Source organism: Scleropages formosus, chromosome 4 (assembly GCF_900964775.1).
Source record: "Scleropages formosus chromosome 4, fSclFor1.1, whole genome shotgun sequence".
Taxonomy (NCBI): Eukaryota; Metazoa; Chordata; class Actinopteri; order Osteoglossiformes; family Osteoglossidae; genus Scleropages; species Scleropages formosus.
The window spans coordinates 5,873,174-5,885,979 of NC_041809.1; the positions used below are offsets into that span (position 1 = coordinate 5,873,174).

At 47.0% G+C, this 12,806-nt stretch overlaps 1 protein-coding gene across 2 annotated transcripts; it reads right to left on the reverse strand.

Moving 5' to 3' along the window:
• Positions 1 to 1,424: 1,424 nt before the first annotated feature.
• On the reverse strand, positions 1,425 to 11,295 carry LOC114910433 (uncharacterized). 2 transcript variants are annotated; one of them, XM_029251340.1, is made up of 3 exons: positions 11,225 to 11,295; positions 6,545 to 7,492; positions 1,425 to 1,690 (listed from the first exon to the last, which is right to left on the reverse strand). In XM_029251340.1, the coding sequence occupies exon 2, from the start codon at positions 7,185 to 7,187 to the stop codon at positions 6,573 to 6,575; it is 615 nt and encodes a 204-aa protein (XP_029107173.1). In that variant the 5' UTR covers positions 7,188 to 7,492; positions 11,225 to 11,295; the 3' UTR covers positions 1,425 to 1,690; positions 6,545 to 6,572. The 2 variants fall into 2 exon arrangements, with proteins under 2 accessions (XP_029107173.1, XP_029107172.1); XM_029251339.1 differs by lacking the exon at positions 1,425 to 1,690 and having other exon boundaries at positions 6,271 to 7,492.
• Between the last annotated feature and the right edge of the window lie 1,511 nt (positions 11,296 to 12,806).

Below are 12,806 nucleotides of genomic sequence, written 5' to 3' on the forward strand. Positions count from 1 at the left end.
AATCATTGGTAGTAGCTTAACACTGCAAGTTGCGTTGCAGCAAAGAGTCAGCAAAGCGAATTAAAACGAGACTTTTCATGTCCAGCAACAGTTTTTTAAAAGATATAAATCAGATCGATTCATTTCAAATGTATATTTTCCAGGTATTAGTGGTGACACAGCTCTCCTTCAGGTCCTGAAACACGTGGAACAGTTTGCATAATGTCCTTGTTACTGAAAAATGCAGTAAAATAAAAGGCAGGTGCAAATATCAAGAGGTAGCTGGAAGATGGCGCATCCGCACTAATCCTCTTTGGTTAAATCGTGTGAGTTATTTCCCTTAGAAATGTACTGAAAGAGCACTTCCTAAATGCGTATTTATTGCATGCTTTCCTCCAAGGAAACTTACAACGTTAAGCTACATACAGCTATTTTCCCATTTACACAGGTGGGTAACTTGTACTGGGACAATTTAGGGTAAGTACCTTACTGAAGAGTATTACAAGTGGAGGTGGGATTCAATCTTGCAACCTTTGAGTCCAAAGGAAGCAGCTCTAACCACTACACCACCAGCTGCCCCATAATATATGGGAAAAATATTAAATAATAAATTATTTAAATACTATTGTTAAATATTACAATTATTAATATTAATATAACATCGATGAACAATATTTCCTATTGATTTTTATTATTATTATTATTGCTCTTGTTGTTGTAATAAATTCTTAAATAATTAAACACTTCTAAATTAGCACAGCAATATTGCTAAAATAGTTACAAAATGTATTTACTAGTCAAACTACATTAATGTGATATGTTCAAGACCTTTATTTACGGTGTGAGCTGAAGGTTATAATCCTTGAGTTTTAAAAACCCAAATGCATTTAATTCATGACAATAATCCTCATCTTTTGCACTTCTGGCTTTGGTTTGATGTAAATTAAAGTGAAAACAGAATTTAATTGTTTACTCTGCTAATACAGAGCTGCTTGAAAGCACGTGGACACTTTGTGTCCCTTTTTTTAACCACGAAAAGATTATTTAATAAGGATCACTGTTTCTGTGTGACCGAATAGGTGTCTAATGACCGATTCCATATGTTTCTTTAGAGCAAATGATGTTTGAAAAACAGAAACAGTGCAGGTGCAGAAGTAATATACATAAACCCCAAGTTGCATCGGTTAAACCAAGTAGTTAAGTGAAATCAGGCATGTAAATCAAAATAATTTATTCACCTGAAGTTTAAGATTTAAGATTTAGAATTATTAGCTTATTTTAACATTGTACATAAGAATAATGGCCATCCCAATGGGGTTCACATCCTTTCGAGCAGAGAATAAGAGAATATAAAATTTCATCCTGCTCATTTTTCGTAGAAGGGCATTAATTATAAGCCAGCTTGTTTTTAAAGTGTTTATTCAGAGCTATGTGTTACAGTGATGTGACCCTACAAGGTTGCTGGGGAAGCCTGTTGCTTCGCAGGCTGAGCTGGAAGCGCCGCGGACGTGGAGACGACACCTTCGCCCAGGTCCTTCACCCACGTCGCTTGGGCGGAAGATCAGAAGATGCCGCTGCTGAAGAATGGAGGGAACCGTAAGAGCGAACTCTGGATGAAAGCGCTGGCAAAGCTGCAAAACTGGAGCTCAAGGATCCGTTTACAGAACTGGGTTTGTTGCAGGCATGTTGGCTGGAGCTGTTGCAGTGAGGCCTGCGGGACATAGATGCGAGATCTTCAAACAAAGCTTATAGCACCACCAAGTGGCCGCACGTGGTACTGCACCTCTCGCATTTTTGTCTGGAAGCATCAGTTCAAAAATGACATTTCCACTGCTTTTTTTACTCCACGCTCAAAACAATTACTTCACATCTGTCAGTCTGTCCCAGACAAGGTCAGTTTGGCATAAAATTGCTTTACATAAAGAGCGACTTGGAAGTGGAACAAAACCTGACTCCTTCAATACCTTGACAGACAGAAAAATTGTTTCCCTCGTGATGCCCTTTAACGAAGAAGAATGACGTGCTCTTCAGAAGCGTACCGCATTAATCAGTACGCATTGTAAGCCTTGTTATTATTAAATTCCTTGTCGCTGCTTCTTTGCTGTCATTCTCTATAAAGGCACTACTGATGCAGGAAACACCCCGGCAATGTGACAGCTGCCATGAAGGGAGCGAATCCACACTGATTCACAGACAAGGAGAAAGGAGGCAGGATTTTTAGCTCTTCCCTTCCTCCGGCCAGGATATTTAAAACACTTACAGCTGCTGATTTCGGGAAGAGCGTCCCCTGCTTAGCCAGTTATTTACATAAGCTTATTTGCATATTCAACTTTAAGCCAGTGACTTACTGTGATTTACATATTTAGACAGCGGGGTAATCTTTCACTGTATCAGGTGGGTCCTTCAAGTGGAAGCTCTAACCACTGCACCACCTGCTGCCCTGCGAGCTGTTGATAGGGCCACAGCACCTGGGAAACAGGCTCAGCGGAGTCACAGATGGCTTGAGGGCAGCGTTTCCGTCTGCGAGGCCTGAACTCTCCGTCACTTTCCTTTTATTCTTCAACATGGGTGGGGGGGGAGTTTGGAAGCAGCGCGGTGAGTCCACAGAGGGACATCACTATCCCAATCTTCTCACCTCCCTCTGACAAAAACAAGCCTTTGTCAATCCTTTCTTTCTTTCATTATATATATACACACACACATACACACACAGTGACCCGCCGCAGCTCTCTCACACGCCATGTGCACGTCTTCGAATCATTCAGTGCCAGGGTGCAGCATGGGTGCAGGCTGCCATATGGGCCCCTCCCCAGGGAGGGCGCGCCGGACTCCTGGCACGAGCGGCGGTCCAAAAGGTCACGCCATGGCAGTCGGCCAGTTGCGTTCACCCATCTGTAGCACCCCCTCCGCTCCCACGAGCACCCCACACACGCAGTCATCTCCTCGATACATCATACATCTGTATGGTTTCTGTCGCCTCCCTTGTTTGGGATGAACGTCATCCAAATGGCGCTGCGGCGCTTTCGATGGTTACGGGAACTTTAGCAAACAAACAGAGGAGTCCTGGACTGGAACAGGCTCGGGAGACAGACGCACCTGTCCATTTGACAGAAACCAAAGCGAGAGCCTGCGTGTCCCAAGAGCGGGACCGACCCCGGTGCACCACGCCCGCGGCAAGCGACAAGTCGGTTGTGATGCAAAAACGCCCGTTTCCCACAGAGATGCCACAGTTGAGGCCGGACCGCAGGGACGACCCGCCGGGACACAAACTGGCCAGCTGCGATGAGGACACCGACGGTCCTGAGCTATGAGGTCAGGCCGCAGCGGCAGGAAAGAAAAACAGGGGGTTATAAACTGCAGTTTTATTGATCGCATATGGCAGTTCTTAAGCGGGGTCATCTGGGACTGATTTACCGAGACTCGGGCTGCTCTCAGCGTCTCACTAAGACCCAAAACAGGACTGCAGGGGTAAAGGGTGCAGTGAGGAACACAGGCAGTCCTGCGACTCACTCCAGTGACACCTAGCTGTCTCCGTACATTCGGTGCACCGATACTTAAATACGGTCACTTTATTACCCTTTAATAACGAGCAGTTCAGTTTTGCCTAAATTAATTCCATCGGTTCCAGCCTGAACTGCCCGATCAGAAGAGGAAAGTGGCTGAGCACATTTACGTTTTTTTTTCATTTAGCTGATGCTTTTCTCCAAAGCGGGGTATGGCGGCACAGCGGTCCTGGGTCTGGGGTTCGAGTCTTGCTTGGGCTGCCTTGTGATGGACTGGCGTCCCGTCCTGGGTGTGTCCCCTCCCCCTCCAGCCTCACGCCCTGTGTTGCTGGGTTACGCTCCGGCTCGCTGCGACCCCATATGGGACAAGCGGCTTCAGCCAGTGTGTGTGTGTGTGTGTGTGTGTGTGTGTGTGTGTGTGTTTCTCAAAAGCAACTTACAGTGTTAATATTCCTACAATTATTTTCCCATTTGTACACCTGGGTACAAATTTTTACTGGAGCCAAAAAAAAAAAAACTATGACTAATTAAGGTAAGTATCTTTCTCAAGGGGACTAAAGCCAGAGAGGGGATTTGGACCTATGACCTTTGGGTCTAAAGGTTGCAGTTTCGACCACTACACTACCAGCTTTCCGACAGAAACAGCTTCAGATCCGTTTTTATTTCACAGTTCGACGTGTAAAGAACCTGGCGCTAAGAAGCACATCGAACTTCAAACTAACAAAGTATAGCAGCCAGTTTGGCCCAATCTGACAAATATGGATAGAAAAAACTGTGAGTTGCAGTTGACAAACTGAAACATTTTTTACATGATCTATTTCAGTTCAGTGTATTTTTCACATATTTCAAATTATATAAGAGATGAGACAGTTGTTTAAAACCGTTTTACATGCTGGTTCATCTTAGTCTGGACACCTTTGTGTAAGTACAATATACGTGGCAAAGCCCAGATCTATTTGTCGTAAAAATGATGCAAAAAAAACTTCTTTTAAACATCTGAGAGAGTCGCTTTGAGAGATCCTGACTTCGATCGATTCGCACACAAGCTTCGTTTTACATTAGTTCTTTTCATTCGTAACCCGGCGTGTTTTGCGGACGACATCAGCGGAGGTCCCCCTTCGGTGGATGAAGTCACAAGCTTACAGCTCATGGCACGAATAATCAACATCGCTGTTTACATGCAGCCCGAGCCAGGGTCCGACTGGAAATACGCTTCCGCAAGAAGAAAGGGGATGTGTGCGGACGACGGTTCGCCGTAGCAAGAGGCTACGCTAAACAGGGCGGCACACCGGAGCGCTTGTCCCTTAACCGCAGGCCGCTGGAAGCGTGACTCCGAGGCAGACGGCGTCTCCATTGTCGGAGAAAAGTGCCTTTTTAAAGTAAATCCTCGCTTTTTGATAGCGCACCAGGGTGAAAGTCCCCATTCGCTGCCGGTCTTAATGTTTCGGGCGTTTATTACTCAGCTCTACTACGGTTATCTTTGACATGGCCCCTTTTTTTTTACCTTCCCCTAAGAGCCAGCATTATTTTCTGATATAAATTATTTAAATGCAGACTTAGTCCAAAGTAGTTTTGACAGGTGTTCCACGTTGCTAACCGGGGGGTATGAATAAACAAGTGAAGGGGTCAGCGGCTGCACAGAAAGGACAACGTGACGGTTGCCTTCATCTGCAACGGATGTTCGACAGCTGTAATGCGCCCTGCGGTGGAAGAAAGAAGGTACGCACGGCTTGCAGAGACACGGAGCCACACGGAGAGAATCGAAAATGAGATGCCTGGACCACGACCCCCTCCTATAGCCGGAGCACCAAAGCGAGCGAATTATTAGCACCTGAAACTCTATTTGGGCTAATTTACAATCCGACTTGAGAAAAGCTATTAGAAGCAGCAGTTTGCCTACCATGCAATGGACTGGCATCCCGCCCAGGGTGTACCCTCTTTAGCCTTGTGTCCAAAGCTTCTGGGCTAGGCTCCGGTTCATTCCAACCCCTGGTGGGGTTGAACAGTTATTGACACTGGATGGACGGATAAAACGATATTTTCCTATGGGGATATTTCTACAAGGAAAATGGATATTTTGCTATATACAATATATGGATTTTTTTTCCTTTAGGTTATTTTTAAAGAGAATTGGGATATTTTTTCACACTCACACATTGCCTGAACCTGCTTGTCCCAAGCAGAATCACGGCGACCTGGAGCCTAACCCAACAACACAGGGTCCAAGGCTGGAGGGGGAGGGGACACACCCAGGACGGGACGCCAGTCCATCACAAGGCACCCCAAGCGGGACCCGAACCCCAGAACCACCAGAGAGCAGGACCTGGTCAAACCCGCTGCGCCACCACGCCCCCTGATGGTTTTCTATAAGGGATATTTCTATAGGGGATGTCCTGTATGAATATTAACCCAATGGAAATTTTACTTTAGATATATTGTACTGTATTGCAGTGGTGTGAAACTATATAAACCTCTGATGATGAGGCAACACCTGAAGTCACACCTTGGCGTGTTCAGTGCCTTGTCATTACCTAAATTAAAGCTGCACAAATACTGGAGAGTCAGGTGTCTGCTGTTAACCACGGTAAACACGTGACATGAACAGAACGCCGCAGAGTAAAACAAACATCGCCACTCTGGTTGCATGACGGTTATTTTTTAGATTTCCTTCCACTTTTCCATAAGTACCAGGACATATTTTGGCTTCAGGAGAACTCTACCACAACACTTTTCTCCAACAAGGATTACAATGGTTTACCAATTTATACAGCTGGGTAATTTTCACTGGAGCAATTTAGGGTTAAGTACCTCGATCAAGGGTACTACAGCAGGGGGAGGGTTTTGAACCTAGATCCTTCAGCTGAGGGGTTGATTCAGTGGCTCTGCCCACAGCATGCCACCTTTCTGCCAGTCAGACTGAAGAACCTGGAATACACTGTGTACAACGTAAGAAGTAAACTGTAACGAAACTATGAAAGGTATTAAAAGAAACGCCCCTTTAAGAAATCTGTCTGCTTTGATGATTCCAGTCGACAAAGTCTCAGAAGGTGCAGTTTTGTTACCGTTGCTCGAGGTGACAAGGTGTGTTCTTCAGTAGAGAAAAGTCACAAACACGCTGGAAGCTTCCGGAAGCCTAAGCCGTGACATGCGAAGGCAGGGGAAAGGGAGGAACCCGTCGCTGTCCACGTTGGTGAGCACTGTGTACGCCTTCACGGTGGGCTTCCCTGCCAGGATGGACGTGTGGATGACGCCCACCCGCGACTCCTCCGGGTGAGGAGCCCCCAGAACGAGGTCGTGGCTCGGCCCTGCCCTCAGGAACGGGTACGAGACGGTCAGCCTCTCCAGCCGCTGCACGGTGAAGTAATCGTGGGAAGCAGTCTTGGCCGCGGAGGAATTGCATTTGACCAGCGACAGGTGGCGCACCTCAGAGCCGTCCAGCAGGAGGGCGACACCGAGCGCCGAGGTGTACCACACGGTCAGGCGCTTCGCGTGCACCAGGCCGTCGGTCCTCCACGACGCCGGTAGGGGCCGCTCCCTGCAGTCGCAGATGTTGGCGTCGAGCGGGCCGCAGGCGGGCGGTGCCCAGGCGCACGTGCACGCGAGCAAGCGGTCGTCCGTGACGCGGGCCAGCCGGAAGTCGGAACGCGGGAGGGCGGGGGCGGCCATCCACAGCAGGCAGGACAGCAGGGCCAATCCCACCGGCATCCCGGCCAGCCGCCGCTCGGCCCGCTTTGGTCGAGCTTCACTGACGGCCAGCCACGCCGGCGCCTCTCATCTCGGCTACAATGCGAGCTTCCTGGCGCCTGGCGTGCGGAGTGGGCCGGGGCGCTGCGCCGCGTAGGGAGGTGGTCTTTCAAGGAGGATAAACAGCTGTCGGAGGAGCCGAGCACAATGTCAAAGAAGCGCCGCCTGTCCTCCTTCTGCAGCCACCGCCGCGCTCCGCGGGCTGCTGGCGTCGAGCACACCAGCTGGGAAGGAGGGTCTTGGCTCCCTGACGTACACGTTATAATCTGGAAAATGGCAGAATAAACAGAGCATTCATTTGAAGTGCACTTTGTAAAAATTGTCAGCAGGCAATTTAAATGGATCTATTCAGAGACGATTCAGAGTTCCCGTTACTTTATATAAATATATATATATGTATATATATATATCTGTAGCTTTTAATGACAGCAAATGATGAGACAGCTTTAGTCCCAGTGGAATCTCGACAAAATGACCGCGACCGAATGCTGTATTACAAAGTAAAACGAGCAATTTTTAGTGGCTCTTAAAAAAATAAGAAAAATTAAGCAGCAGGTGACACAACTAAACAGGGTACAAGAATTCTCCAGGCGCAATCTGTAAGGCGAAAATGCGTGGTTAAACGGAGTTAAGGGAGTGTGCAGCCACAGTCCCGAAACTGCTTTCAGAGGGCTGAACGTTTTTAAGGAACAAGTGCGGTGCGCTGCTGGAAGAGGCTGGGAAGGTGACTTCCTGTTAACAGCCCACGTTCCTTTCTGTTCAGTCCGAGTCTGAGGACAGGGAGAGGCCAACTGGTCCCTGTTAATACACACACACACACACACACATTTTCAGAACCGCTTGTCCCTTACGGGGTCACGGGGAACCGGAGCCTACCCGGCAACACAGGGCGTAAGGCCGGAGGGGGAAGGGGACACACCCAGGACGGGACGCCAGTCCGTCACAAGGCACCCCAAGCGGGACACGAACCCCAGACTCACCGGAGAGTAGGACTGCGGTCCAACCCACTGCGCCACCGCACCCCCATCCCTGTTAATACACATTGCTGAGAAATAGGTGTGTCCGGTGTGCTTTTGATACATACTCCTATTGTTCTGGGTCTCCTCGACCGCACACACACACACACACACACACACACAGAGGCAGCCTTTTTCCATCCCTTGGCCGATACCGCAGTCGACCAGAGCGAGAAAATCAAAGTTCCACCAAGGACAACGTGAACAAGAACACGTTTCCGACCTCCGCGGTTACACGAACTCCCCTGTAGCGGTCGAAAAAAGTGCGAAGGAACACTCACTTGAACGAATGATGTCCCAACGCTTTGCCACTCGGTCTTACATAACTGCTGCAATAGAGTCCTGCTTTCATAATTCAGCCAAATAAATTTTAAATCCCTCCACCTAAAAACACCTCTTATGAGATTAAACATAACTGGATTATTCTTTTTTTCCCTTCGGTCAAATTTTGCCCTAAACCTGACTTTTATTTAATATGTTTATATATAACAGAGTAGTAAGAGAATTCTGGAATTTGTATTGGCCCCATCTGGAGTGAAAATACTCAGTTTTTTTGTGTATTCATACACAATATTCAATTTACTGTATATAATCAGATTTTTCATATCGGAAAACAGCTGCCAGTCAAGATCAAACTGGTAAACTACAGCTCGTTCAGCTTTCCCAAGGTCTGATGATCATGCTAGTTCTGAAACAGAAGACATTTGCTAAATTTAATATGGCCACGGCAATCATTTCTACCCACTTCGTGCTGTTGACACGAAAAAGCCTAAAACCGATTCGCACGATGTTTCAGTTTAGTCATTTTCACGTTTTCAAGGTTTTTTCTCCCAGTCAGTCCTTACTAGTATTGGTAACTAACGCAAAGTTTTCAAGGCTGAACAACCTCCCCTCTGCCACGCCCCAACAGACAGGAAGGCAGAGGTTAGAAGCTATTCCAAGCCACAGGCATTGTTCAGATTCGCAGGAAAGTCATTTCCTTACATTTTCATTAACCGTGTATTCTTTCTACATCGCGCTCAACTGGGACAAAGTGCTCAATGCTGAAAAAGTGAACCCTCTACTTCCACAAAAATAAAGATCTGAAAGTAGTATCGGAGCTGCCAGGGAGAAAAAAAACTTAAAAAAAAAAAAAAATCTCTATAACGGAAGAACAATGCGCTGACCTCTCCGCCATTGCAGAAGGGTGACTTTCCTCCCCGAGAAAATAATTCACGCACATGGGCTGAATTATCGTCCCGCTTTCCTAAATGATTAACACCTGCATCTGCTGTACGTTATATAAACGCAATAACGGCTACAGGGGCTGCGCTTCCAACGTTGCCAAGAATGAAGCAACGGCAAAAAGGACTGATCACCAGCCAAGGAGGCCTGGTCATGTCACGGTTCTGCTCTATTCTATCTGTTCCAGCTCCTTATATAAGAATTGTAGGCAGCTTCATTTTGCAAGCGATGCAGCGCAGCATTTAAGGTGTTCAAGGCGTTAGTTCGACAGTATTGTATCTGCTTTGGGAAACGGTTGACTTGAAAAGGCAGGGTCAGCTGCGGTGCGTGAAGACACACACGGTGCCGCCCGGGAAGATTCCAGTTCGACTTTTCTCAGGAAGAAGCTTTGCTTAAGGGAAATGATTCGTCGAAGGTCATCCCTTGAGCAAGGTACTCGCCTTAAATTGCTCCAGTAAACGTTACCTGGCTGCATAAATGGGTAAATAATTGCGGGTACCTCATAACTGTACGTTGCTTCGAAGGAAAGCATCACCTCAATGAATAAATGGAAGATGGAACTTGACCTTCTGCTGCTCTTGTATGTCTCCGCACAAAACTCACTTCTTTCCAAAGGTTTCCCCGTTTAATAAGGGTTGCTGCTGGAAACCAAAGAGCTCTTTTGCACTCTGCATTCTGCAGAATTATTCACATCTTACTCTTTAAGTGTGGACATTTAGAGTCTAGATCAGGTTCAAGGTCCTCAGCGGTTCAACAGCAGCCCACCCCTGGAGGAGTTACATGAAACCAGGCAATATAAGTTAACTAGATAAACCTGTGAAATTGTGTCATTTGTATTTTATTAAAAAGTGTAACAGTAATTTTCAAGTGTCAGTTTGGTTTTCTCTCTTCTGTTTGCGCACTTTCCCTGTTACATAATCACATACTAAACTGCTCTCTCTCTCTCTGTGTGTGTATTCATTTCCTTTAAAGGACTTATACATTTAGAGGGGTGCAGTGGGTTGGACTGGGTCCTGCTCTCTGGTGGGTCTGGGGTTCGAGACCCACTTGGGGTGCCTTGCGACGGACTGGCGTCCTGTCCTGGGTGTGTCCCCTCCCCCTTTGCCCTTTCACCCTGTGTTGCCAGGTTAGGCTCCAGCTCCCCATGACCCTGGATGGGACAAGCGGTTTCAGATGGTGTGTGTATGTGTGTGTGTGTGACTTCTACATTTATCTGATGCCTATTTACTCCTTCACACACAGCTGGCTAATTTCACTAGAGCAATTTACAGTAAGTACTTCCCTCAAGGGTCCTCCAGGCAGAGGTGGGATTCAAACCTGCAACCTTTGGGACCAATAGGCAGCACCTTCAACCAGTAAGCAACCAACTACCAACAATAAAACACCATCCTATCCTGTCCTACCCTGAACAAGCAGAAGGTCCTGCTACTGGACGAACCCCAAGTCGAACCTGAACCCTATGATCCCCACAGTATCATCATGGACCAAATTTACCTGTTCCCTCTTTAACAACAAACACCACTCCCTGTCTCGGGTAAAGGATGTAAAAGGACAAAGGTAAAAAGGTAAAAGACTGTAGGGATGAGGATTATACGATTTGACAGCTGTTTTTCAGCCTCCACCTGAAGCGCTGCAATTTTGCAATAAATAAGTCCCTCTGCGTCGCTCCGATTTTACTTCCCTGAATTTGCGATCGGTGAAGCCGGGCGCAGCCGAAGAGAGTGGAAAACTGTGAGAAGATTCCAGACATGGACTTACCCGTCGGCCGGAGAGGTCGGATGAGTCTGTTCAGCGCTTCTCTCCCTTCCCACGTCTGAAAAGCGTCTCTAGTTCTCAGTTGCGACTGGATGGAAAATGAAGTTTGGAAAAAAAAAGCCCTAATACCACTGAGATTTGTCATACGATACGAACGTCGTCCTTATTTGGCATTTCCAGCTGTAGTAAAAAAGCAGTAATACTACAGTGCGCATTAGATCAGTTTACCCAGATCATGCGGTCCAACACCACTCATCAAAGTTCTGGTATGAAAAGAATAAAAGAAAGAATAAATCACAGAAATCCATAAAACCAAAATATACTCGAGTGTGTCGACGCACTAATCCAGTCGTACTGAGTCGCGATCATGGTAAAGTATCACCGTGTGGACGCGGCACGGGTCAGACGCTCACTTTCGCTCACTTGTCTTTGTCAGGGTCCCGGTGGTGCGGAGCCTCTCCTAGAATGACTGGGCACCCCTCAGACAGTAGCTTTGAACTGACCAAACTCCCAGTGTCACTTTTAAACACATTCCTGTTATTTTAACACCAATTCTCACATCACATGGGTTTCATTTTCAAATAATTCGTTAAGCAGGCCTGTGAAAGTCTCCTAAATGTGTTCTTAGCCTTATAGCTGGTGCACAGCCTGGGAACCCCTGAGGATCCTCCAGGAGGAGCTGGGGAAGGGAAGGTTTGGGCCTACCTGCTCAACCTGCTGCCACGTGACCCTCTCCAGGTCAAGAGGTCGGCGGGACTGAGCGAACTCCAGATACGTGATGCATTTCCTGTTCGCTGCAGGTACGACTATCTCCTTGCACGCTTTTTCCATTGCGCTTGTTAGCCTGAAAACCTAGCGCGGTGATTTAACAGGCCTGCCGTAGGAGATTGTTACGTTTTATGTTATGTTATTATCATTGCTACTGTGTAATTGTTGGCGTCTTGTTGCCAGTGCTGCTTTCTTTTCACTTATTTGCATCTACTGTCTATTTTTTGCACTGTTCCCTAATTTATTTTTGCGTATTCCTGCATTATTCCAGTGTCATTTCCATCATTGCTTATATGTTTTGTCAAGAATTGTTGAATATATGCTGCTGTAACCTCATGCAATTTCCTCAGGACAGTAAAGTTTTTTTTTTTTTTGTCTAACCTGTAAATTACAAAGATGTGGCTTCAGTTGATACGATGGATGTGCCCTGAAGTGAAGCCCAACTCATAAAAAGCACTAGTGTGGTTTTCAAGACAGGAACCGAAAAAGTTTACCAGGGTCTTGTTCTGTGCGAGAGGTACAAACGCTGGGAGAAACATGCAAACTCTTCCCACCCTCAGCTTTATTTGAACAGTCATCCCTAACACTAGGAGAGCACCGGTTTCACCTACTGTGTCACCTTTACCAGACCGAAAGAGACGACTTTACTGGATAATTCTGGTCTGCTGGGCGGCACGCTGGAACAGTGAGTGGTGCAAGAGAACGTGGGTTTCATCCCCACTCAGTCTGTGTGGAGTTTGCCTGTTCTCCCCTGTCTGCCTGGGTTTCCTCTGAGTGCTCTGGTTTCCTCCCACAGTCCAAAGATGTGCTGTTCAGG

Coding starts and splice junctions, on each gene's coding strand:
- LOC114910433 (XM_029251340.1), bottom strand. CDS start 7,187: ATGCCGGTGGGATTGGCCCTGCTGTCCTGCCTGCTGTGGATGGCCGCC.